This window comes from Chelon labrosus (genome assembly GCF_963514085.1).
Source record: "Chelon labrosus genome assembly, chromosome: 2".
In the NCBI taxonomy this organism is placed as follows: Eukaryota; Metazoa; Chordata; class Actinopteri; order Mugiliformes; family Mugilidae; genus Chelon; species Chelon labrosus.
Window position 1 is genome coordinate 22,034,761 of NC_140338.1, and position 27,265 is coordinate 22,062,025.

Sequence of the window (27,265 nt, forward strand, 5' to 3'; positions counted from 1 at the left end):
GTTCAGTAGAAACATGTATTATTGTGCCATAAATCAGCTTTCTGAGACAATGGATCAAAAGCTCTGCAGTACCGTATTCACGTTTTGTAACAGCATCTCTTTTTTTAGTATGACATTTGTTATTAAAATACACACATTTCTAACATAGACATTCATGATTTACAAAATAAATGTGTAATTCACTTCGGAAAAAGTATATTCATATGAATAAATAAAACACTACTGCGCTTAGCTTCACCGAATCCACGCCTCCTCCTCTCTGCTTCATGCTGTCGGTTCCGACTCGTATAACTAGATGGAACTTTTCGTATGTTTAATTTATTGGACACGTGTCGAAATAAAATTGGGGGAAAAAAAACCTGTACACAGTTTCTTCTGGTTTGAACGGAGCACAGTAGTATGTGTCAGCAGGGTCCAACATGCACAGGTATAAAGCTCAAAACCATTGTGTCCCAAATGGTAAAGAAAAAGAAACATCCAGCTGGAGCAGTAATCCAGTCCAGAGTTCAGACGATGTACGTGGGGAGTTCTGTGGAGAATTTCACATGTACACGAGGTTTCATACATCCTGAGGGAAGAGAGGAAGAAAACAGGAATCAGAAGATGTAATGACCTTGTAAAATATGTCAAACCTGTTGGACCGAACAAAAGTATTTATTTTGAGCTATTTTTCTGGCTAGCTGACTAATGGAGATTCAACATGAAGGAGTTTAAAAGGGCGAAACTCTTGAGTGTACAGAACAGGGGAAGACTGCAATTTAATGCCATTAAATCAATACTGATCTGTGAGGAGCATGAGTTCACAAAGTCTCCCTTTAAAGGGAATTGTAAAGAACATCAGCATTCAGAAGGTTTTGCACAGTTTCTCTACTCTGACAAAAATTCTCTGTATTTATAAATGACCTTCAGAGACATAAAGTGAGTGGAAGTTGAACAAATCCAAACTTTGAGGCAACAACCGATTTGAGCAGCCGTTACAATCGATTGACACGACCTAAACACAGAGCTCCTCAAACATTTACGTGACGGAAACACCGTCCATGACTTTTCCAACCACCTGGTTCACCACATTGATACCAGGCTCTAAAGTTGTGATGTTTGTGAATGAACCGAATCTATTGAGCGGCTCTTTAGAACGAACAAGGGAACAGAGTAGCAGTTGCGAATGGTCCTTTTTTTTTTTTTTTTTTTTTTGCATGCAAGTGTCTGTACACAGCGATCAGAAGAAGGGGAGGACACGTTTCATTTGAAGTGTGGCTCGGGATTCAAGACAAAATGAGCCAAAGGAAACACAGCAGCATCTTCACACGTGGTAGTGTTGGTGGTATAGTGGCGAGCATAGCTGTCTGCTAAGCAGTTGTTCTGGGTTTGATTTGCGGTCAATGCAAAGGAATTTATCAAATTTACCACAGGATAAAGTATCTAGAATCTATATTTCAGTATAATACCAACTCAAATAACCTACCAATAGAATTAGTGGGTTGTCTAAGTTGGAATGATCCTTATCTAAATCTTACATTATCATTACTGCCAGTAATTATTACATGGATAAAATTGGTTACCCCCACGCTGACATCTTCAAAAAAACGGACTCATTTTGATATTGATTTATTTTTAACGGCTCTTTGAAAGGAACGGATCCACAAAACACGGCTCTCTTCGAAGAGCTATAAATCCCATTTTCCGGACTCAAGAGCGTCATGTCAACCCAGATGGAGCTACGGCACTGTTGATGGTACTGTATTTTCTTTTCAAATAGAAAAAGAGCTAGCTCTGTCCATACACAAGCAATATTTTTACATTGTCTGTTTCACTCAAACATTTGGGGTGGGAAATATACGATGCTGTTCCAGTTAGAGTCAACATGTCAAGTTTGAACTAACAGGTACGCAAATGTTCTCATACTTGGTATTGCTAAATGTCACAACTTACATAAATAAAAAGACGGACGATGAGAAAATATTTTATACATGGATGAGGCTTATTGGTCATTATATTATGTTAGAGTCAAATATCAGAAGATACAGAATAGAAAAAAAAACCGAAATGAATGAATAATGAATTATGAAAATGTTCCCCACCAAGTTATGGAAGTTTCTGAGCATCTTGTTCTGCGATAAACACTTTATGCTGGATCTTTTTTTATCATATACTCTGAGGTCACAGTGCGGCAGTACAGCGGAAATCAGAGTGTTAAGCATACCACTGTTTGTCATGCTCATGTATGTTTAGTTCTCCTGTTGACTGGAACCCTTCACTGAGAAACACACAACAAGAAGCACAGGATGAGTGTCGTAAAAAAACAAAAAAACCAACGCAATGGTTGACAGTGATGACAAAAGTGAATGGAATATACGACACGGACGAGGGGGCGGATATTTACCGATGGGCCGCGAGTTCAACTCTGTGTCCAGAATCTCCAAAGAATGCACCAAGTCCCGCTGTGAGCCGGGCGTTGCCTCCGTTGGATTAGCTGGACTCATCATTTCTTGGTCTTTTTCGTTCTGCATCTGCGCATAGACGTTGAGGCCTGGGATCTTCCTTGAGGAAAGATTTACAGTGAGGCAGACGAGTAGAGAAGAACAGCCTGAACTGACAAAAGGTGCTACAGTGCCGAGTCACTTTAACTTCTTTGCGTTCAAATGAAAATTGCATGCGAGTTGGTGTTGACCCGATCTTTAAAATGGTTTGCATCTGTAAATGCAATTCTGTGTCTGCTTGTCTCTTAATCTTCATGACCCTTCACGTCATTTTCCCTTGGAGCTGCACCTTAGCGAGGAGACATAATTTAACATTTCAGAAAGGTCAACTGCCTGCGTCCAAAGGGCTCGATATCGATAGCGGCTGAAGGCTGACTGGCATTTCTTTTGTAAAGAGTGACCTGATAAAAGAATTTCTACAGGATCCCCGCAGATGTGTGAGGGAGAAGCCCCTTCTCCGCCTGCTGCAGGAGCGCCGTGTGCGGCAGAGTGTTGACAGGCAGCTATCAACCTTCTTTGTTTACCGAGCTGTCAGGAGGCTTCGACGCTCACCACCTCCAGAACACGTAGCACTGTGATGACTATATAGACATGACATTTCATGAACACTTTACCTCTTGAATTTGTAGATGACAAACACAGCTAAACCAACAACCACTACTGATAGCAGCATTAGCATGGCAGAGCCACTGTGGTTCTCACTGGTGTCCACTAGGGGCGCTGCAGAGACAAGGGAGACATGAGCCACAACATGAACAACAAGGAAACAAACTGCAGCTGTATTTCCACCCAGATGACTCATGCATCAACAGTCAACAGAAATGACACCTATGACAATAATTTAATGTACAGAAGTATGGACTTCTCTTACTCTTTATCTTATTAGCCCCTTTAGGGCAGGAGCAGCATCCCCAATAGGAAGAGGCACACATACTTGTAACGATGCTCACTCTCTGAATGTCTCTGTGTAGCTACATAGTGGGAGCCAATCAGACACAGGGTTGGGGATATTAGTTGAAAATAATAAAAATATACCTGACTGTCAACTAATACAGATCTCCTGAGAGTCCCCATGCTTTATGATTCGTCCCACCCACTACAGGAAGTACTCCTGGGTTCCTCTAAACACACATACATACAGTACACACATGCATACACACATACATACAGGTGGCCGTGCTTTCTTACCTGCTGACAGGTGTGCTGCGTACACGGTGACCTGGACCCCCGGCCGCAACGTGAACTGGACCAGGTTTTGATTCAAGGCGCCGAGCAAAACGTCGGAGAGCTGCGAAGACGGGATGTGAACAACATGGTTTTCATCCTATAACTATAATCATCCGTCTCTGACATTTCAGAGTTAGTCTTGATCAATCCCCTAATGTCAGACTGAAAAATTATTGAATCCAGAAATCGCTTTGCCCTTCACAGCTACTTTTTAGTGGTGTTCTGATTTTAATGTCTGCTCAGTCTCAAACGAAAATAACAGAAGGGAATGGAGAAAAGAAAATGTTAGCGTAAGAGAGGACGTCTGGTAGAAGTACATTAGTCGAGCCAACGCAGTACCAGAGCACGAGAAGATAAAGCCACACGGAAAGCTCTTCTTGTTTTCCATCTCCGTCTCATCTGAACATTCAAATCTACAAATATTTCCACAACATGAGTGTGTACAGTGACTAAACCATAGACCAGCAGATCAGCGTGATTCAGGAGAGGCCAGTTGTTGTGTCTGTGCTATGTTGAAGTGCAACTTCCTGGTCCAGACACAAAGTCACAATTAGCACCAATGTCTGGACCAAATATTACAATTTGATGTGCATGTTCCGTGCAATCCAAAAAAGTCAGGCCATTACTGGAAAAAAAAATGCTACAAAATAAATATTGTAGCATTTTATAAAGGTAATATTTATTGCTGGGTTGTTGCATTATTTGTTGGAGGCTCACTGCATCCAACCCCATCTTAGCTTTTCTGTTTATATAAGAGTCTTTGTCTGTGGGACCTTTCACTACCATGCATAATGCATGCCGTGCAGCCTCTCTTGATCTCTGCTTTCCAGACAGACGAGTAACCTTCTGCACTGACAACATCTAACTCTGATATAAATTGGTCAGATTATCGTGACCCGAAGGTAAACTACAGAAACCTCACTTTCCCCACACGGATCCGTTCAGACCATCAAAAATCTCTGCAGTCTTTAGCGTTCACTTAACGTCCTACGTGTGAAGCGTGCCATATTTTCAGCAATCCCTGCATTGCAAAACTAAACAGAATGCCCCCCTTTCCTCTCTGCAGAGTCTTCGTTCACGTCATCTGCCTCATTGGCCATATTAATTGTGATGTAATTTCTGTAGTCCTTCATCTTCCCCTTTATACATCTTAGCTGTTTAAATTTAGACTATGCTATGACTAATTACTACTTCCCTCTGTATACCAGGGTCAGTAAATCTATTATACATTCTAATAAGCAGAACTCGCTCTACACTTTTAACATGCCAGCCTTGAATGAAGATTTATCGCCGGCTTGTAGGGGAGAGGAACTTTCCAGGCGATCAACCAGGTGTGAGCAGAGAGAGGGAAGAGGAGAATCAAATTGATTTCCTTCGCAGCTTCCCTCTCTGCACGCGCCCGTGGAGCTCTACCCACGGAGAGCTCCAGCGTTATTATCAGTCATCATCTGTTACGTGAGGCTGAGAGCTAATTCTGTTCATGTTGATTCGCCGGTGATTTAGGGAGCTGATCAACCGTGATGCTTTCTTTGTCTGGGTTTTTAGGCTCTTAAGAGACGCCGCCTCACCCCTCCACACCCTCCTCCGCAACCCACAGGATGTGACTTGAGGGAGTTTAAAAGTCATTCCCCTTGATAACTTGTTAATACTTGTCAGGCTTATTGATGAGTCTATTGCAGAGATTCCTCAGGCGTGTTCCAGAATTAGAGTTGTGGAAAAAAAAAAAAAAAAGAACATGCTTCAGTGGATTAATACTGACATCTGCTGGAGGAAGGAGAGACTTGAAGTTATTATTTTTTTTTCAGGAAGCAATTACTGGACAAGATGCTGCCAGAGTAGAGGATCCTCCATGAGTCACAGAGCAGAGACCGGGGACACGACGCTTCAAACTTCAAATGAGTGTGAGGATAATGAGGTGAAATCCATCCACCTACACGAATACTGCTCAGATCTGAGGATAGAGGAGCAATGTGTTGACACACAGCGGCGCGGAGGGCAACAGTAGTCGTCTCACCTGATCTAAATGAGCAGAGCTCTTCTCTGGTTTCCCCTCAGTTAACTGTTTGTCGGGCAGGAGGAAAAACTCGGCCGTGGTGGGCAGACCTGGGAGGACGGTGACCAGGAGCTGCTCCTCTCTCATGCCCGTAGCCTGGGGGAGAGCGGGAGGAAGCGAGTGTTAAAGATTTCTAAAGAGGCTGAAGCTCGGATAATGTTCTGGTTTAAGGCTGAGGAATTCTGCTTTAAGGGAAATACAGATAGGTGCATATATGTTTGGACACTGACACAATTCTTGTGACTTTAGCTGCTTCTCAAAACGTATTCATACTAGAGTTATATAATGAATATATTAAAGTGCAGAGTCTCTACTTTCATTGTTCCATCCTCTCGTTTCTGTTAGATTGTTTGGTCCTTTTGTTGTCTTGACCTCACTTCCTGTTTTGTTTTATATATGTTCCTGTGAAACATCATTACCCTCTGCCCAAATACCTGCACGTGTGCTGGCTCCATCTGTTTTATCAAGGATGCATTGGGATGTGACCATAGACTGTAGATGGATATACAGTAACTTCTGTGGACTTGTTACAGTCAGATATCCCAGAATGCATTTCACCGGCATCATCGATGCTGCTGTCCTGCATCCCCCGTCCCCCAGAGACCGTACTTCAAAGTCAAACTTGTCAAGTCTGAAATGCGTGTCCTGTGTCGATCCTTTCTGTCTTTTTTTTCTTTTGTGATCATTTGGCTCCTCACTCAAACTCCAAACAAAAAGAGAAAGTTGACAAGACACCGGTGAGGTGAGGATCAGGTTTGTTCCTTTCCAATTAGTTTCGCCTCTTGTTGCCATATGTGCTATGTGGGTGTATGTGGTTCTCACTTGCTTGAATCCATTCTAAAATAACAGTCCTGCTCTAAATCCTCATTCATGACTGTTCTAATATTCAGTTTATGTTGAAATGGCGTCAGAAAGATGGTAATTCAACTGGATGATCGTTTTGGAGGATGTAGTCCGCACTTCTGTTAAACTGGATTGAATTAAACACTGAAGTGTTTCTGTTAGTCCAGGCTACTGACAGAAATGTCAAATATAGATGCACAATTCAATGGTACCACAAATCAGACTCCAAAATGAAAACCTATGATGTATTAACAGCTCTGAGTTATTTGAAAATAGTGCTGAATATGCGAACCTTCATGAAGATGAGCTTTAGTGATGTTTTCACCATAATGAACTGTGAGTGCCCTTTATGTATTGTCCCATGCAGGTTTGTCTGTTTTATTTTTCCTTCTCGGTGTTCCCTCACTGTATTTCTTGTGACTACTGATCCACCTTGCCCTGGATTGCGTTCCCAGTTTTTGCATTTATTACTAAACCGTATTGCCTGCTCATCACTGCAGCATCTCATCTTGGTTGTCATCTTGACGAAATCGAAGTTCCTTTTCTTTCCTCCTCCTGCCTCATTCCCTGGTTCAAGTGGTCCTGCTTTTTGCGTCCCACCCTTTCCCACCTGCTCTTTGCCCCCATTTGTCAAAATCTGAGCAAACGGTGATATCTCTATGCGCTTTTGTCTGCTGTACAATAACAGATTTCCTTTGATGGTTTTCTTATGTTGTTTTCAGACAGGCTCTCTTAGCTCTCACTTAGTTAGTAGTTAAACCATTAAAGGTCACTTAAAAACATGCACAGGAACTCTCCTGACTGGTGAGATTTCTTCTGCTACATACAGGGAATGAAGAACAGAGTTCACTAAAAGTTACCGTGACTCTGCTTCTTGTACCAGCTCCTCTTGCATGATTTTGCTGCTGTAAAAGTTGTCAATGTTTTAAGAAATCGTGTCATATTTTCAGAAGTTTTTATCTTTTTTTTTTCTGTTCTGCCTTCCAGGCTGGGCTTGTCAGAAAAAAAAAATGTCAATAACAAATAATGAAGCCGACATGTTTGGTGGAGACTGAAGAGCCGAGTATATTTTTGGCGTCGGTTTTGATTTTGCAGGATCAAAAACTGTGAAAATGTGATGCAAGCCTCGGATTGCTTCTTTCCGGGGATCAGAAACGTATTGACACTGCTGCAGAAAAGTAGAAACTTAATGAGGCAGACTGTGTACCTGACATGTCATGTGTGGGCTTGAATCATGTACTCGTCTCCGAGCATCCCTTCGGGTCAGTGCCGTACACCCATTAGACCCATGCTGACATTTATTCTTGTGTACACTTCAGCTTCCACAACCTTGTTACTGTGTGGCCCTGAAGTGTGCGCGAGCCGCAGCAATCAGCACGCTCCTAAACTATACGTTTCCCCCTCTTCTCCTCTTGCCTTGTCATTTATCATCATAAAAGTCTCAAAGCCTTGGGGAGGTCATGCTGCACCCAGAGGTCCCCTGAGCGCCGACAGTATTTACCAATGCTTTACCTGGATCAGAGAGTTCTTGATGACTCGGCTCACATCCAGTCTCCATTCGGTGACGTCGGGGTTGTGGTCGTCCAGGTTTGATGAAAAGGCGAGCAGATGAGATCGGAAATATTCTGCAGAGAGGAATGTAAATATGTGAGATGCTGTTGCCTTTCATCTGTCACTAATTGCGGCGTTAAGCTCATGAACTTCAGCTTAGATCAGTTCAGATCTTGCCAAAGCAGCGGCTACATATGGAAATGCGTGACTAAAACACTGTCCATCTTAACTGGAAACGCAAGAGGTCAGTCTGTTTGTTTTTTCGTTAAAGGATCTCCCAAGCAGGTTTTCTGTAACCTTAGAATGAGAGACATGTCGAAATACTACAGTACCCACAAGTCATTGGGTGAAGTTGCGGTGCAGGAGTCGCAATTTCAACCTCGTGAAATTCGAGACACTTCACAGAATTTAAAAGTGAACTGACTTCATGCGGATCAAAGCTGTAGAAGCGTACGAATCTTAAAAAAAAAAAAGAAATGAAACGGACTCCTACTTTTTGGACTCACTTTGTTGGTCTGGAGCACAAGACACAAAGGGCTTCACAATAAAAACTGAAAACACAAATTGTGTTTTGTTTGACCTCCAGTGCCACATTTTCAATTTTTTGTTTTTTGTTTTTTCTGCACAAAGATGCACCTGGACGCAGGTTTGTCGGCTTTGTGCTGTTCCACTAGTTGACAGTTGGTGGCAGCAACACGCAAAGGAATGCAGCAGTGTACCAAAACAGGAGAAAAAGAAGTTTCATTGAGAAATGCTGAAGAAAAAAAAATATCCAGCAAATAAACTACAAATAGTGATAGACTGAACAGAATTTTAAAATTGATTCAGCAACTAAAACTCAGAGCAGAGGTCCAAGGCCTTCACACTGGAACGGACTCTGTGACTCACCAGGCCCAAATCGATGTTCAGTGGAAACCTTAAATTTTGCAATGACATTAAAATTGTATGTGATGTGGATTGATCACATCCGACCGGGAACAAATAAGAACCTGCTGTCTAAACAGAGACAATTCATTCATCCATTCATTTTCCATAACCTCTTGTCCTGACTAAACGGTGACAATAAACACCTTATTGTCTGTGCTAACATCTGGATCTGCAGCTATTCTTTTAAACACGTCTGCAGGTTCCACAGATCTTAAACCCAGAGTTTCAGAGTTTTGGAGGCAGTCTGACTCATAAGAGGACCTCAGAGAGCGGCAGGCTATGAGAGATAAAGGAAGTCAGAAGGAGGTGATCCTACTTTATGGAAGTAAACAGTAGTTGAAGAAAAAGATTTCACAAGGTTGGTCTTAAAAGTGTATCACCCAGACAATGTGGATGTTTTTTTAACTGATGTTCTTTAGGAATAAAACTAGAACTGGTCTCGACACTAGACTTCTGTTACATACTCTGTCTCAGAGTTCCTGGATATAGCTCATTCTTCACACTTGACTCTAATAACAGTTCATGGTAAAACTCTGTTTGGAATTCTGCATCATTTGTAAAGATTTAATAAAAACCGCTGTTCTTCTAACATATTAGGAAGTGGTACCACTTGCTGAGCACACTAATCGCGCTATTATTGGACGGTTGTCAGGTAGCCCGCGGTGACACAGCTTGTCAGTGTGTTTGCACGGCAGCAGAATCCCGGAGGATCTTGAGTCACAGAGTTGACTCACCGTGGACAGCGATGGCTTTTCTGTCCTGCAGAATAGTTTTCCCCGCAGAAACCTGCACGGTGACGGTGCTGATGCCTTCCCGGGAGAACGTGTGTGCCACACTTCCCTCAAGGGTGATTACAGGCTGCTGGGGGAGAGAGACGGAGAAAATAAAAAGAGAGGGAGAGGGGGTGAACATGGAGAGAGTCAGAGTCTGGTGGTTCCCATGAGAGACCCTTATCAACGGCTGGTTAACATCTCACACTGCTGTTATTTACACTGAAGAGGTACACGCACCCATATGCATCCACACAATGCTCTGCAGCAGTCTGTGCTCTGCAGCCTGCAGTCTACAGCTCCCTGCGTGACACCGGCAGCTCCTTCCTGTCATTACTCACGTCTCCATTTGTTCTTTACATAGGTTTAAGATGCTAATGCTGCCAGGCTTTATCACCGACAGACATAAACTGGCTGTCCTTGTGGAAGGCCCCCGCTGGTGCCAAGCACACAACTACAATTATGGAGACAGATAGTGAGAGGCTAACATTTTTTACATACAGAGCAAACCACAGCTCCATAGAGATGGGCTTTCTGCAGGTAAATTCAAACGAAAACATGTATTCTCACATACCCTGAGCAGTCTAGCTCAAAAACAAAAGTCAGCGTGAGCGTTTACTGTATACATGCGCGCTGCTGTGTCAGCGCCGTTCTGTAATTACTAAACCATTAGTCGGCTGAACAAAAGTGCTAAGAAGTCTGAGTGGATGGTGTGCAGGAGGTGGAAGGAGGGAGAATTTTCTGAGATGGATGTGGATGAAGAAATGCTCTCCACGCAGGTGCATTTCAGGCTGTGGCGTAGATCCGTAACAAAAGCATGAATCTAACTTATCTCCAAATTTTATCCTGTTTACATTTTGTTTTCTCTTAGGCTTATCAATCTACCTCCAATAATCTAAAGTGGATTTTAGATGTGCCATCTTTGGTTCATTTTGCTCCACAAGGAGCCAATTAGCATCTGGTTTTGCCACAACTAGTTTCAGCTTAACCTAAACAAATATCTAGGTGCTTAATGAATTATGTAGGAGAATAAAATTACATTAAGGTGCACTTACTTATTACTGAGATCAGTCACACAAACACACCTTGCCATACAACAGTCTGGAGCATCCACATATTAGCGTCTTTTAAGAAATGTCTAGTCTGGAAGTCAGCTGCAGAATGTTTGCAGTGGAGAGTTGGTCTGGTGTCTCTTCGTTGGGAGCTGATTATTCTCTGGCAAAGATCTGGCAGGAAAATCAAACCGTGTGGGCGGGCTCTATGCTGTAATAACGGCAGTGTTATCATATTCTGAGCACCATGGAGTTGAATTTGTTTACAACAAAACAGCTCCGATTGGTTGTAGGACTATCAATTGAGTTTTCTTTGTATTGGTTGAAAAACGCCCCGTAATGAAATCCCAATGGTGTGTTACCAGACTCAGTCTGATGAGAATCAAGATGGCTACTTAGTAAAGTAATCTAAACTGACTGATTCTGACCTGCAGTGTTTCTGGAAAAACACTCTGTCTGCTTTTTAAAATATACTTTTTCAGCTTTGATGACGTATTCTAAAGCAGATATCTCAAACTAAAACTATCTGCACGGCCTGATCATTCAACAGATGAGTGGAAAACTGTATTATCTGAGGCTTAAACCGCATTGTTTAGATCAGCTGCAGCAGGCCATGGTGGAGTAACTCTAACTGAAGGACGCACTTCACTGACTTTCAGTAATTAAGCGGCTTTGTATTTCTGATATTAGCGTGCTCTGCAGTTTTTGCTGAAGCTGATTAACAGGGCTGCACTTTTTGCAACCAGGATGCACCAATTTAGCTGAACACGTAAATGATTCTTACATTTTCAAGCAGAAGAGTCAGCAACCTACTTAATTGCAAAGGCATAACAGAAGAACTGTGCTCAAAGTCCTCCCGGTACCTCAGTGTTATTTCCGATCCACCAGATGTAGGTGACCGTTCCCACTTGGCTGGGCCACAGAACGGCAGTCAGGTTCACTTCCTTATTCCTCACCGCCACAAAGGGAGCCGAGAGATGGATATACTCCAGCTGACCTACTCAGGCACACAAATACATCACAGAGTGAACTCGTTGCTCCGAAACCACGGTGTGCAAAAAGAAGGGAAAAAAATGGAAGAAACAACAACTTTATTGCTTGAAATAAAGGTGAAAAAATGAGGGGGATGTGTTTAGGTATGTGGGGAGGGAGAGTTTGTTCGGATTTCTCTCCTGCTCTGGGACCGCTCAGCTGCCATCTGTGTGTTATTTTTCATCCGTGGCACTCCTGAGCCTGCGGTGGCTCCATTTGTACGGCTGGCACTCCAAATTGACAGATTGGTGGGGGCAACGGCGTTCCCTGATCAATAAGTCAGCTCTGTTGCATCTGTCAGCCCACGAATACACCAGGGGTGGTCAGCCCCGTTACGTATGAGGCTGCAGCGGCTTCCATGGGCTGAGTGGCTGTGAAGCATAAGCTGACTTGAGTGGAGGTGCGTTGGGATTTGTGGAGTCTCACTTGTTTGTTTGGTTATGGAGGGAAGCATGTTGTGTGCGGAGATTGAACATGGAGCGCTGTGTACAATCAGCAATCTTATTGAACATGACAAAAAGGCGAGGAAGGAATTTCTATCCGAGTAAAATCACATTTGCATACTCTAATCTTGAGTATCTCACATGTTACGTGCAGGTAGAGCGTGGCCGTCTCTGAGCCCAGGCTGTTCTCCCCGGTGGCGGTAACTCTGTAGATTCCCACAGCTTTGTAGATGTGCTTGATTCCGTCCTCGATGGAGCTCACGTTGGAATACGTCAGAGCGCGGCCGTCTCCGAAGTCCAGCGTGATGCTCGTCCTCACCCCGTCACCCTGCACAAACAAGAGCTGTCAGGAGGTCTGTAAGTCTGCTCTGCTATTAGCAGCTCGTAAACTCGGTTTGACACCTGTTCTGTCGAGGAAAGATGAGCAGATAATGCTTAACACTCAATTTGCATGAGCAGCGGCCTTGGTTGGCGTGTGATCAGTGACTAGCAAATATAATAAACCACTAATCATATATAAAGGTGGACATGAGGAAATGCACTCTGTGTTCATACAGTGCAGGAAGAACTTTATTCAATAATTATCAAAATTTGACGAACAACCAATCAGAGCAACAAAAGATGACTTGACAGCAATTGAAGCATTTGTTAAGAAGCTGTACTGTTCATTACTAAAAGTTGTTGCACTGCCAATATATTTTACTCCAGATACAATAGTGGACTAAACATCTTGCTTCTTTGTCTACAACCATTTTATTTTAAACAGCAATATCATGTCATATCTAGTCCAGGTCACCAGTCGATCACAGGGCTAACATATTTTAACTTGGAGAATTCCAAATAGTCTAGGCCACAGGTGTCAAACATACGGCCCATGGGCCAAAAGCGGCCCGCCAGAGGGTCAAATCTGGCCCGCAGCATGCATTTGCATAGAAGACAAGGCAATTTTTTCAATGAAAATAACTGCTATTCCCAATATGTCCTTTGTTTTAGTAAGAGAAGTGAACACTGAGACCCAGGACTAAACAGCAGACAGCAATGTGCACAAATTGCACTTATTTTTCTTAAGAAATTTCATTTTTTTTTTTTTTAAACAAAATAATTATAATAATTATATAAAACATTCTAATTTGATTGTTCTTCTTTGCACTAAAACAAATGGAATAAATCTGGAGTTCTTATTACTTATAGGTTATTATTCTGTTATCTTACTAGCCCACTTGAGATCAAATTGGGCTGTATGTGGCCCCCAAACTAAAATGATGTACGGTCTAGGCATATTGAATAATTTATTCCTGTTTAGATTTATTAGTAGACAACAGTAACGTAACTGATTTGTGTTTATTCGTAGGGCGAGATTTTGATACTGTCTTCTTGCAAACATTCAAAGTAGCAGTGGTGTGTTCCTGCATAAATGAGGTCAAACACTAGTTGACCCAACAGTGTGACCGGGTCACACCGTGTGTTCACACTCCTAAAAGAATGTTGTCACAAGTAATGACTTATAATCGAAACAAATCTCAAATGCCTGCTCAAAGCGTCTTGGGTGTCTTCACACCTATACTTTAAGCTGACCGTGCATTGACCGCATTGCTCAAGATGCATTTTACTCACACAGGCACAGAAAGAGCATGCAGACTCCACACAGCTGGAGTATTTCCTCTTTGAGGCGTCAGCGCTAACCGCTGTATCACCATCTTACAAAGAGTCGGCTCACATGTGTCCAACTTGTCTCTTCTTCTCCTTGATCTAAAAGAGTCACAGCATATTCGTAAGCTAATTATGTCTTCATCAATTTTGGACAACAGACTGTCTTTATTTCTACATGCCCTGTCTCTAACTCATAAAGACGTCTTTACAAAAGCGTCCTGTCATTGGTTTTGCCTCCACAGAAACAATCCAGAGGAGGACATTTCCTGATGCAGCTGTTGGAATGTGAATGTTTAACCAATTAAATGTGACACTTAATAAATCACACTATTTTCATTCTGAATATAATGACGATGATGGTGTCACAGGTGTCTTCCTTGACAACCGCTCACCTCCTCCAGAAAAACCAAGAAGGTGACGTTCGTGCCGAGGGTGGCCATCAGCGAGCCCTCACTGGTGACCAGGTGGAGACCTCTGGGTGCTTGGATGGGACACTGCTGCCTCCTGGCTGTGTACTCCACACTCACTCCGGCAGTGCAGTTATTAGAGACCACTTTCCTGTAGCTGTGAAGAAGAGACAGAAAGTGGATTGGTCCTTCCCAGAATCAACACAAGGAGAGTTTACGTGAGACTGAAGATCCTCTAAAACCTTCTAAAAAGTCTACTAGAAGACATGAATGCAGCATTGCAAATTATCCCTACTATGACCATGCTGATATACGCCACAGTAACAGTGATCTTTGAGATGCTTGGCTATAAGATGAACACCAGTCACTAGGAGCAGTATCATCCATGGAGACCGAGGTTGGAGACCAGGATCAAGGCAACAAGAAGTTGGGTATCTCCTTTCTTGGCATACCTTTCTGCAGTTCCAATAACTGGCTAAGAAGTCCATACCTGAGATCTTAGAGACTGTCAAGCACTAACTCCCAGCCCTGGCTACCCATCTGAAAATGTGCTACAGAGAGGTAGAATCCAGGAGAATAAACAGGATGAACCATCTAAAGTCCACTCTCGATGGCAAGGTAATAAAACATACCCGCCAAGGCTGGAGACTGAACAATACTGGGGAGAAAGAAACATGACACAACACCAATGCACAGCGGCTAGCGGACCCGTGGGCAGACCACAGCAGCATCTCTTTGTACAAAAAGCTCATGTCGGGCATCATAGCTGATGAGATGAGTAAGCACATGGTACAATACACGAGTGGAGCCCAGAAAATAATTGCTCGAACACCAGGGGAGCAAAGCACCGGGTCCCGGAAGATAAAGCGTTGGTGCCATTCTGCAGAGGCTTGAACCACCTCAGTGAGATATATTACCAACAGTTGGTAATATATCTAAGAAACCATCGGCCACCTTCTCTATATGGATGACATCAAGTTGCATGCCAGGAGGTAGTGAGACATTAACACACTGATCCACACCACCAGGATCTACAGCAACAACATCGGCATGTCATTCAGACAAATGCGGTCGGCTGATAATAAGTAGAAGGAATGTTGCAGGAACAGAAGGGATTGAAATACTATATGACAACATAGCAGATGTTGCCAACTACAAGTACCTTGGAATCACATAAGCAAATGAAAACCATGAAGAGGCCACAAGGAGCCACCTACAGAGAATGAGGTAATACCTACTCCCTGCCGGTCATTAGATACCCTGCTGGCATAATACATTCATTCAGATTCTTGACAGCATTTTCTACTAAAGCAGATCTTTAGTGTTCTAATGGTTTCTACTTGTTGGTCCATTATTGTTTTTAAAAGCACATATTTGATCATTCAACCCACACTTTCCTCGGCCCGTCCACGTTGTCCCCAAGAAACCAATTAATGTAACCACAGCAGTTCGGCTCAAATTCATTTCATCCTCCACTGAGACTGCATGCGTGCGCTGCCCTGTGTTTACCCAGTGCTGTTCAGGAAAGTCATCCCCGTGGTGCAGCTCCTGGACATCGATGACGGGTGGAACCAGAACGCGGTGGTGCACTTGCCATCAGTCCGCCTCTCAAATCCATAATCACTGCAATGATTCGAATAGACAAGCACAGTTGTCTGATCAGTGTTTTCAACAATTCAAATCAAAAGACAGTATCTCTCGCATATGAACCGAGCAAAGGATATTGGATATTCTCAACCGAGTAAAGAGTAGCTGTAGAAGCTGCTCTGTGGTGCTTCCTAAACAGCCCACGGGTTGTTTGTGCGACAAATTAAATGGCAGAGCGGCGCCGTGTCCCCAAAATGATGGCGACAAATTGCCCCAATTAGTGCAACATGTACACAGATGCAAAAGTGTTGTGATTGTTAATGAAAGCTATTAGACTCTGAGATTTATGGTTTGGAAGCAGCTCATTGCAGGAGCTGCTTCACTCCAGAGACCTGGGATTTGGGGCTAAAGCGAGGAAAAGGGGAAAAAAAGAAAAGAAACATTAACAGTGTTGATTAACTGTGCTGTTAACTGCTGAAACAGCTTCTTTTTTTTTTTTTTTTTTTCCAGATATAATATTAAGAGTCATTAAGCGTCAGTATGACAAAAGCAGCTGTGCAGTATCGTTTTAGCTTTGTCCTTCAAACGATGGCTCACATTGAGGCGGAGTCAACTGAACGTCTGGGAATGAAAAAAAATAACACGCAGTCACATGTTGGAGCAGTCGACTGGTTTCCATTCAGCCAAAGCTGCTCTGCAATTCTAATGCGGAGGATGTTATCCTTGACGGTGATCTCTTATCTTTTAATCCCTCACTTAAACACAGTTTCCTTAAACCCCGGGACACAGTGCAAATGTATTTCTTCAGCTGATAAAGGCTGCGGTTCTGTGTCAGATGTAACGGAAACATCTAGGTGAGCAGTTCAATTTCTGTTTGACATGTTACCTGTTTTTGCAGAGTTGTAACAGTTGGCTCATTTGATGGTTTTGTTGCTTTGCTGATTTGAACATTTGCTTTAACCAGGAATGTGTCTACCACAGTGATTCCTGTAGCTTCCCAATAATATATTCACACAGTTTGAGGTGGGAGGGGTCCGGTGTATTCATCACATCAAAATAAACACCCTGAACGATATCAGTATGCAGACTTTGTATGTTTTTAATATCACTGTCCCCCAAGAGATTTCTTTGTGCGATGTAGTTTTGAACAACAGAGAACTATTGTTGCACAAAGGTTATTACTGTTACGTTACAGTCAATGGCGTGTAATAAAAAACATGAATAGGAATAGGATACTTTAGATTTATCCAAAACAGAATATTGTATGATTGACTTGGGATTAATTAGGGAGTTGTTTCTGTAGTTCCAGTAGTTTCTGAGAGAATCTCTGCAGGACATGGCAACCACCACGTAGGGTAGCTCATTCATTCCTCCATTTGTTACATAAGCTGTTAGGGCTTTGTTCACTGCATCAAGTGAGATCAAAGCTGCCATACAGACAATATGCAACAATGAGGACTTTTCCAAAGAGAGGGCTAAACCCACACGGCGCTAAAAGAGGTGATATTTTTATGTCATGTTTTTGTAGATGTTCCAGTATGGGAACAATCTTTCTTACTGTACACTGTTTTATTTCCGCACAATTGATTGTAAGTGCAAGTTCAAAATGTTCAGGTTACTTTCGGTAATTATTTTTTTGTTGTTGATTTTGATGGTTGCAAAACAGTTAAATAACTATTTAATAGTAAAACTAAATGTCTGGTGCGTCATTTGCTTGATCTTAAGATGTAATAATATCTACACTACATAATTTAAGTTCCAAACAAAGAGAAAACATGCAAAACACTTTTTTGAAACCATTCCTGAATATATTAATTCCATATTTCCAGCACATGCATTTTGCATGTATAATTAGTATTAAAAATGTATTTGTTTAGTTTTCCGTTGAGTCCAGAGTTACCTATTATCATCACCCGGGGTCTGTAGATTGACCTACTAACCTAACCCGAGCGCCTTTTTTACCTGTAATTTGCTACTGCTAGTTTTTTGCAACATGGCTGAATATTTTTCCAATTCTGAGGTTGTGGACGACGACTTTGGTTCAAAACGGTACGGACGTCCATAATAAATAGAGTATACGGATGAGGAGCTCGTTGAAAGGAGGAGGAACAGCTAGCCAAAGAACAATAAACTGCTGCGCTTCCGCGTACAGATAACGGGTAACTCCGGACTCAATGGAGGATAGCACTAGCGTATCATAACAAAATATTGTAAGTTTCGCGGCAGATAATGCGTTATTTAGAGGCTGCGTTTTAGTGCTCCAGTCACTCCCACTATATAGATATACGCGGGTCTAAATATCGTCCGAATGACACCAAAGTTATATGGGTGAGTAAACGATCGTATTTTATGCCAGAAATAAGGTCTAGGTTGTAAAAAACGGTAATTCCCCTTTAAGTGCAGCTTTCAGTAAATTTAATACAACTTAAGTGGCTTCAATATAACACAACTGTACGTTTAGTCACTTTAAATATGTAAAAAGTAAACTAAAGCATGGGAAATTGAGTTTTAGAAAACGTATCTAAGTATATTTATTTTTCGCTTGTACTGTACATCTGAGACAAGGGGTCAGCATAACCTGTCTGGGACATGAGCCCTGAAGCCACCTGAAGACATGCCCAATTATGAATGTAAATCATGAATTAACTATTGGGTTAAAGGCAGAGAAAGATTTTACCCATAATGGAAAAAAAAATTATATTAATTTGTAAAAATTTGGTGGAATCTCCCTTTAGCAACCATTCAGAGGAAATTCAAATGCGACAGTACAGTTCAAGAATCCATACTAACCACTCAAAGTCGGCCTCTGTGCAGTCGCAGGGTCCCGAAGTCATCGTCACGGAGTGCACCTTTCCCATAACGCACCTGGACGTTGGCTTCAGCTTCCGGTAGATTCTCTTCACTCCCATGAGGCACGGCTCACCCTGCAGGCCCCGTTTCAACAGAGAGCCGGGAGGAGAAAAAACACAGGCGGAGTTTAAAAACTGAGCTGCTTTTGTAACACTTGCCGACATAAATAATTTACACGATACAAGCATCCATGTGTGCATCACGCTGTGTGTGAAGAGCACTGCTGCTCGGTCTGCTTCAGCTCCTTGTGCATCCCTGTTCAGTGAATATTTACGGGCTCATGCTGAGTGCTGTTCCAAACTCGGCAACCGTTCCTCTGTGTCACACTGCAGAATGTGCTGCTCGACTTCTTCTTTTTTTTTTTTTTTTTTTTTTTTTTTTTTTTTTTAGGGGATTTCTTATTTTTATTTTTTATGATATTGAAATCAACGAATAAGAAGTAGCTTCAACTGTAAAAGCTGCCACCAGCCAATCCATATTTAGTCGTGCATCTGTGTGTGGGGAGTGAATATACAATCAGCTGAAGCACAAAAAAAAATGAGAAGACATCAGCAGCATGTTTCACTGCGTCCTTCTTCCTACACTGCCGCTCCCCTTTTAACACCAGCACATTCTGCCTTTGTGCATTAGATGTCAGTAGTGAGACACTTAAAAAAATGTCCCCAAATAAACTCCAGCTCCTGAAAATGTCCTAAACTTTCACAGCTGTCTTCAAACACAAACAAGTCTGATGTTTGTAGCTGGTGTTGATATTTTTTTTTTTTTGCAGCAGCAGCAGACGAGGACCCTCACTGACTCTATGTTTAGGCAGATTAGCCCTGTAATTGGCTTGGACTCTTGTCATCTTCCATGCTATATGTTTTGATCACTAGCCTGCTCCAAGCATATGGTCGTCTAAACCAATTACAGAAGTGGGCCATGAATAAAGGCTCCCTTTAAGTGTCTGGCTCGGCTTCAGGCCTGGCCAGGTTGAGGAGCAGGTTGTAATGTATGCGGGGAGGAGGGGCGGGCTCACTCAAAGCACGAGGAGGAAATGTCAGGGAGTCTGTGGAGAGGCTTCTAACTTTAGCCATGGGGCTCGGCTCAAGCAAACTTTAACAGGCTCCACAGACTTTAGAGCATTTCATTTCCCACGGAGGAGCTGACATATAAATTGGAAATAATAAGTCAAAAACTTTAATCCTCTTTAGGGATTTTGTTTATGCAAGAGAATGCCGGTGCGTTCATAAGTCAACAGATCTGACATTAAATATTGTAATCACTCTGTGTTCTAACTGAAGCACAATAGTTACTGAATCAGAGGTTTCTTTCAGACCTTCCATTAACCGGGGCAATCTGAACGCAACTAGTCAGTTATAAGTACAGGTGTGCATACCCAGGATGCATTGGGAGCACATTAGAGACCCAATCTCAGACCACATTCAGAGGTGTGTGAACACACAATGAGTCCTGACTCATATTAAAAACCACCTACACAAAAATAAACAAATCATTTATTAGGAAATTGGCCGTCACATCTGCATTAAAATGTAAATCTGAATTAAAATGTAATGAGCACACTGTGATTCTGTTCTGAAAATTATATATATATTATAATTATTAATATAGAATTATTAATAATATATTAGAATGTGCTTAATTATTCGTGCAATCCTGCTGATGTACAAGGAGCCACGTGGAGTTAAGTTACCCATTTCCTAAATAATGACCAGTGTCTTTATTTACATTTTTTTTACCTGAGATTTTTTATTTACTTGTTTTTTTGTCACTGCTTCAAACGGCACAGCGGTGAAATCGCGGTGCCTATCTAGATTTTCAGGGTTCAGTTACAATCTGAGCTTTGTCTCGAAAATAACTAACGTCGAGGAGGTGATGAATAATGAATAATAACTTGACGCACGTCATTTCAATGAGTGAGGAACACTTCACAGCTTTTTCAAGAATCTAAAGTTGTGGTGCACACGCAACAAACAGCTGTATGTGGTGCTGATTGTGGTAGGCAGAATCAGAGATCCATCAGCTGTTATAATATTCTACTGGAACTGAGATCTGATCTCAAGTGCTGGCTCGGGGCGCATGTTGAGAAGCAGACCGGCCACTTGTTTTTGTATAGGCCCAGGTCAGCTGATAATGGTTGAAGTGGTGTAAACCCTTGATAATCCATTTGAAAGGAAAAAGATCAGCTCCTAATAACCATGTAAACAGTTGGTGTGATGGTTTCTCTCTGTCCATTCCCAGTGTATGATTTATTCCAACCAGAGTGCCCCTAGGTCCTTTGGGGTTGTTGTCTTGCCATTTTGACATCATTTGAAACCAGGGTCTAAGCAGTTTTTTTATTGTTATTGTCTTTATTGTTTTGCTGCTGGTTGTGCCACAAATTTAATATTCAGATATAGCTCCCCCAAAATCTGCAACAATCCTTCAGCTCATAGGTCAGTTAGTCCAGTTTACCACAGAGCCTCATTCATTGAAACCAACCGTTAAAGTTAACGCCGCGTCTCCGACTGCTTCCCTGAGAGCAGCCGTCAATCTCAGCGGCCACGATATCACTTCTCATTTTTAGAGCCTCAAACGACTACTTAAAACAAAACTTAAAAATGAACACCTGGAGAGGAAGCAATGTAATAAGAACTACATAAAATGATAGAAACTGTCTTTGGGGAAGAAATAATTTGATATCCGCCAGCTAACATTTAGGGGGTTGGAATTTATGACCTGTACTGCAGACAGCCATCAAGGGAGCTCAACATGATTTGGCTTCACTTTTTGGGGGCTGTCATGTCACTCATCTTCACATAGTCTACGGAATAAATTCACTCTTTCTATTTTCCCCATGAAGATTAATAAACTTGTTGTTTTGGAGGCATGTAAACACATCCACTATATCTGATCAGACCCTTTAATTCCGCGCCCATTAAGATTGAATCTCTGATCAGATTGACTGATCAAGCTCGAGTAATACTGTTTAAGTAAACACGGTCAATGATGGAGAGGTTTGGGGCACTGATAGATGCAGCACTTCATCTCTCTGATTCTACTGGGCACCGATCCAAGGGGTCAGTGGGCCTCCAGCTCACAACCACTCGCATACTCGTGGTTTCAGCCACAACATAACAAGAAGATCAGTTCAGAATCCATCCATTCAACTCCTACATATTATTTTTTTTTTTTTTGTAAATTAGATTTCAAAGATCTGAAATATTATGACACACAAGAAACACTTCTACAGTATCGAAATGAAGCATTCATGTCTTTGATTAGATCAAAAAGCTCACATTACATTAAAAGCACATACATTTTAAAGCTTCTACAAAAACATGCCGAAGCGGCCAAAACATTTTTAGGATGTGCGAAAAACGTAAGTAAATTCCCGTGCTGGCGAGGAGCGTACCTGGTTGTGTAGGTGCCATGTCTGATAATCCGCCTCTGTGCACCTCCTGTTGAAAATGGACCTGAAGTCTATTTTCACCAGCTGCCACTCAGAGCGGTGACTGACGTGGCCGAATATCCTGGAAAACAGCCACACACGCTGCCGTTACCCACAGAACAGGCTCATGATGGAGCTGAAGCCGAGTTGCATGATTATGGCTGGTGATGTTCTGTGCTGCTTGCCATGTGAACACGTCCCACATGAAATTCAAAACTGACATGAACGGAGCCTGACAACAAGTGTTGTTAGCATAATTCATCATGGAAATGATTCGCAACACAGCAATCATTATGGTTACATGAAAATGAATATTTCAGTTATGAAAATATTCCAAAAATGATATGGGTCATGTTTCTGGTACCGTTTGCTCATAACTGATGTTGATTAGTGTTGAAATGTTGACTTAAAAAGTCTGAACCCAAATACCAAAAGTGAGGAATTTCATTAAACAGAGACCCTGGCGCTTGAGAGGCACCTTCCCTGTGGAGGGCAGTAATGTGACCAGTAAATCAAAACAGCCAAAATCCCAGATGAAGTAGAATTTGCATGATTCCTAAAATTTAAACCGCTCCCCACTGTAACTGAGCCGCTGAGTATTTGGACTGCTCCAGTGAATTGTGGTCTGATTGTTGGTCAGGGAGCTGTTGTTGCGTCCTTATCAGTTGTTTTAGGAAAAAAGAACTCAACAGTGATCCCAAGAACAGATGCTAATGGCTAGGATGGCAGCAGTACTCCTCTCCATCTGTTTGTTTCTGCACATAGAGACTTATTAAACTAAACCAGACAGATTTCCATTAACATTACACTCTAAGTGGGTGAAGCAACCTTTAGCAGTGGTTAACATCACAGCATGAAGGTTCTGGGTTTGAACCTGCTGGACGGCTAGGGGCTTTCTCTGCGGAGTTTCCATGTTTTCCCTGTGTCTGCTGTATTGTCTCTCGCATACACAAACATTTTAAAGTGCAATTTATAGTCGCTGTCTAGTGTTTTAGTGGCGTAGTCACATGGAGCATCAATATTTTCGACGGCTTAACCCCCAATGCCGTAGCTACGCGTAGTCTACGTGCCGCGGTACTGCATATTATGCTTTACATTCGTTGGTGATCCTAATTTGGGATAATACAGTTGTATTTCCCATTACAGTTAAATCAAACTCAACACTATTTATGGTAATTAATGACAGAATATAGTTTTAAATCATGACGTAAAAGTTTGAAATGGGTTCTTTCTTCATATGCACCATGTTCAAATCATGCCAAATCATCTTTGAATTAAAGTTCAGAAGTTAATTTGGGGGAGTTCATTGGTTTAATCGATAATTAAAAAAATAACTCCATGCAGCCCTAAACTAAACATAAGTGAAAATACATGCACACATCCATTTCTAGTCAGGAGGAGAAACACCCTTTATAAGCATAAAGAAACACTTGGATAATGAGAGGATTTTGTATATGAGCAATTTTCAGACGCTAGTGGAAGAAAACAAAGAGGGAGGCTGTGTCTTCACGGTCAAACAAAAAAAAAAAAAGTTGGAAATAATTCATCTGCATGTAACCAAAGTTATTAGTGGAGTACTCATTTCCACTATCTATGTAAACATCCTTCTCATTAGCATAGGCAGTGCGGTCGATTCAATTCGATCCTAAAAATACTCATAGCTTCAAATGTGTATTGATCCGCAGAAGGATATAATTCCATATGCATACAATTATTTCCTCCTGTTATTTTACAGCAGCCAGCTCTTTGCTCTTTGGAGAAGACTCAGATTGAGAGAGATGCTAGTGAGAGGACACTGAGCAAAGCCTGGTTTGACAAACGTGTTAATAGAGACGAGTGAGTCAGACTCTTCCAGAAAGTCTCTGCTGGAAGGCGCTCATCGTGTTGATCTTTTTTTGTTCACAGCGAAAGTGACAGAAACCGTCGTGCGCTGAAGACAAGAAAGGAAGATTGAGAGACAAGTTCAAACGCTGCACACTTCACACGCTGCTTGAAACATGACGGGAATGACATGCAAGGGGAGGGAAAAAAAATATATAAAAAATGGCCCGCAGCAAATTGTGGACATTGGTTCTGGTTTTGGTCTTTAAGTGGGATTTATATTGAGAGAGAGAGAAAGAAATGTACCACGAAAACAAAAGTTTGTTCCTCCTAAAAGCTTCAGTTAATCAGGAGTACCCGTGTGTTTTCAATGCTCGGAAACAAAACGCAGTCAAAGGTTACGATAAATATTCCATCTCCAGCTAAATTGAGTGGGCGTGTGTGTGTGTGTGTATCTTTGCGTGTGTGTGCGCACTCAGACCCCCCACTACCATCGCCATTTATACCACAACATATTTATCACAATCAATCTGTCAATTAGCTTCAGAGGCAACTGACCATGACAGGCACTTACTGGAAAAATGAGTACAAATTGATAAGAAAACACTCCATGATGGTCTTATGAGAACGAATGGTGTGTCTGCCAGCTGAGCGGTTATGTGCTCGACAACTTATTCTCACTGAATATCATTTTACAGCCCCTCCACTCAAAAACCCCCCCCCCCCCCCCCCCCCTCTCTTCTTGTTAAGGATATTGCTGAGCGTTTTCTACTCCCTCTCCCCTGCTCCGTCTCTCCAGCTGTGCCACTATCACTCTCCTGTAGAGCCGAATACACAGCCGCTGTCAGTCTGTCATTCATGGCAGGTGTCATGAAACATTGATGCAGTGGCTGCAGAAACCCTTTGGTAACGCGTCCCAAACTCTTAAATCTCTGCCGCAATAAGGGAGCAGCGCTGCGCCATAGCATATGCATGCACTCCATCTCTGGGCTATTCTAATAATAAATGAGAAAGAACACATGAGGGGTCCACATAAATCTGCCTTCTGCTCTTCCCACTTTTTAATGCAGTTAAAACTTTTTTAAGAAAAGTTTCCTTGTCTGTTTTTTTTTTTTTTTTTCTTGGACGTGTTTGATCATTTTCCTCTAATGCACAGTCGCTGGCTGCCGAAGCATTGATCTCCTGTGATCAGAATCTGTAGACGGCCTGTTCTGATGTTGGGTAGACCGTGAGAGAAACTCTTTTTAATTCATGAAAAGGAAAACAGGCAGTCCGCTGAGTGGAGCCGTGCAAGCTGCACAGGCTCAGGTTAATGCGGCAGGAAGCACACTTGCGTACGCCGCTGATTTGTCGTCACTTTGATTTTTGCGTGCGACTAGATAGATCTCCAAGTTGAATGTTTGACACTCACGTCATGATGAGCGTCTCCTCCCCAGGCTCTCCCAGGACACCGTCCACAAACAGAGGAGTGTTGGTGAAGCTGTACTTGTTCCACTGGCGTCCTTCGTCAAAGCTCAACCTGCGAACACAAAACAAGGGGCCGGCGCTAGTCCCCTGACTGTGTGCACAGGCTAATGACCCGGAGAGTTCTCTAACAACTTAATTTCATATTCCGCGCAGGGCTGAGGCTCTCTGCTCTCTGAACACTGATCACTGAGAGCGAGACTCATTACGGCTTCAAACACGGAAAGGTGAAATTGAATGACGATTGTCAAAGAAGCCATTTTCCACAGCTGCTGGGTTTCTGACCAGAATCATATCGCCCTCGCATATCGAAGACAAACTCATTTGCCTTTGTTTGACTAACTTAAGACTGAGCTTCCTCTGAGGGAATTAGTCATGCTGTGACAAATGGCGTCTCTGTCATAATGACTCACCACAGGTGCCGGATGGGAAGTGGAGTGTGTCTTATTGCAACTAGGGCTCCTCCTTGGTCCAGATACAGCACTGCATACTCCTCATCAAAGATCTGCAGGAACAAAAGAAAAGAAATACACATAACTTGTGTTTCTAGCTTTGTGAGGATCTGTCTTTGACATCTTTCATTAGCCCCTTACCCCAAAACTAACCATTTCATCTTCTGTAAGTGCCTTACCCCTAACCCTAACCTACCAACCCTAACTTACCCCTAACCCTACCAGTGAGTAACACAGAACTGAGCATATCTGGACAACAAGGACCATGAATCTGTAAAAAGCTCCAGGGAGATGGTCCTTGTTGTCCAATTGCCCATTTTACTGACTACATTGGAGATCTCCATCAGGGAATGACAGAAGCCATGATAGTCACACACGATAGTTGGTTTGCTTGAGAAAGGCTGAATTCTGACTGTAAGTGTTTACCAGAACCAGAGGCCATAATTAATTCAGGTCACTCCTGGTAGGCGGCCTTCGTTTTGACCTCAACTACACACCTGTAAAGCCTCAGCGCTGCATCTTGCACAGGTGCAACGCTATTATGTCGACACAATCTGCCCACAGACAGACGAATATGAAAAAAGAGAGTGCAAACCACAGCTGGGTTTACACTTCTGCAAAGGATATACAATATGCAGACACACACTGTTATAGCTGCGCGCTGGTGTGCCGACGTAATTCTTTAATCACGGTGCTAAAACGCTACTCAACAAGTGTGGAGTTTCTCTGGCGGCTGGAACTGAGCGGCTCACGTTGGAGCTGGAGCTGTTAAATGCAAGACAGCGGCGACTTTTACTGAAATCACTGCGACACGGAAAAGAGAACATGTCAAAGTAGATGGCGCGCAGGAGGAAGAAAGAGGGAGAAGCTTCTGAGAGACGAGGAAATGCATTTCAGACCAATGACCAATTCTCCAGACCAATTTGTTGTGGTCTGGGTCAGCGGAAGGCGCATGTACGTAGGCTACGGAGCTACACTGTACCTATGATGTAGATTAGGCACAGAGGCATACGTTTGGCTTCAGCATGAGCCACAGATGCAATGGTGGAAACTGGAACAGGTAAGGTAATGGAACAGGTAAAAATAAGTGCATTAGCATATTGTGGTTTATAATAATTGAGTTCACAGTTCAGCGGCAGGTCATTACTCACCTGCCTCCATGTGTTTCCCGCGTCCGAGGTGATGAACACGCTGACGTTGCTGGTGGTCAGCTCTGAGCCAATGGAGCC

At 42.5% G+C, this 27,265-nt stretch overlaps 1 protein-coding gene across 1 annotated transcript in view; it reads right to left on the reverse strand.

Annotated features, from left to right (window-relative positions):
• Window positions 1–225: 225 nt before the first annotated feature.
• sorcs1 (sortilin-related VPS10 domain containing receptor 1) overlaps window positions 226–27,265 on the reverse strand; it is a 150,615-nt gene continuing 123,575 nt past the window's right edge. Inside the window, exons 12-27 of the mRNA XM_084560697.1 lie at window positions 27,188–27,264; window positions 25,998–26,089; window positions 25,532–25,639; window positions 22,264–22,381; window positions 18,813–18,946; window positions 15,945–16,058; window positions 14,421–14,592; window positions 12,520–12,706; window positions 11,767–11,900; window positions 9,816–9,942; window positions 8,116–8,228; window positions 5,722–5,856; window positions 3,669–3,768; window positions 3,095–3,200; window positions 2,384–2,541; window positions 226–568 (exon numbers count right to left, since the gene is read on the reverse strand). Coding sequence (XP_084416823.1) covers window positions 507–568; window positions 2,384–2,541; window positions 3,095–3,200; window positions 3,669–3,768; window positions 5,722–5,856; window positions 8,116–8,228; window positions 9,816–9,942; window positions 11,767–11,900; window positions 12,520–12,706; window positions 14,421–14,592; window positions 15,945–16,058; window positions 18,813–18,946; window positions 22,264–22,381; window positions 25,532–25,639; window positions 25,998–26,089; window positions 27,188–27,264 — 1,937 coding nt within the window. The 3' untranslated portion in view covers window positions 226–506. The remainder of the gene's footprint in view (window positions 569–2,383; window positions 2,542–3,094; window positions 3,201–3,668; window positions 3,769–5,721; window positions 5,857–8,115; window positions 8,229–9,815; window positions 9,943–11,766; window positions 11,901–12,519; window positions 12,707–14,420; window positions 14,593–15,944; window positions 16,059–18,812; window positions 18,947–22,263; window positions 22,382–25,531; window positions 25,640–25,997; window positions 26,090–27,187; window position 27,265) is intronic.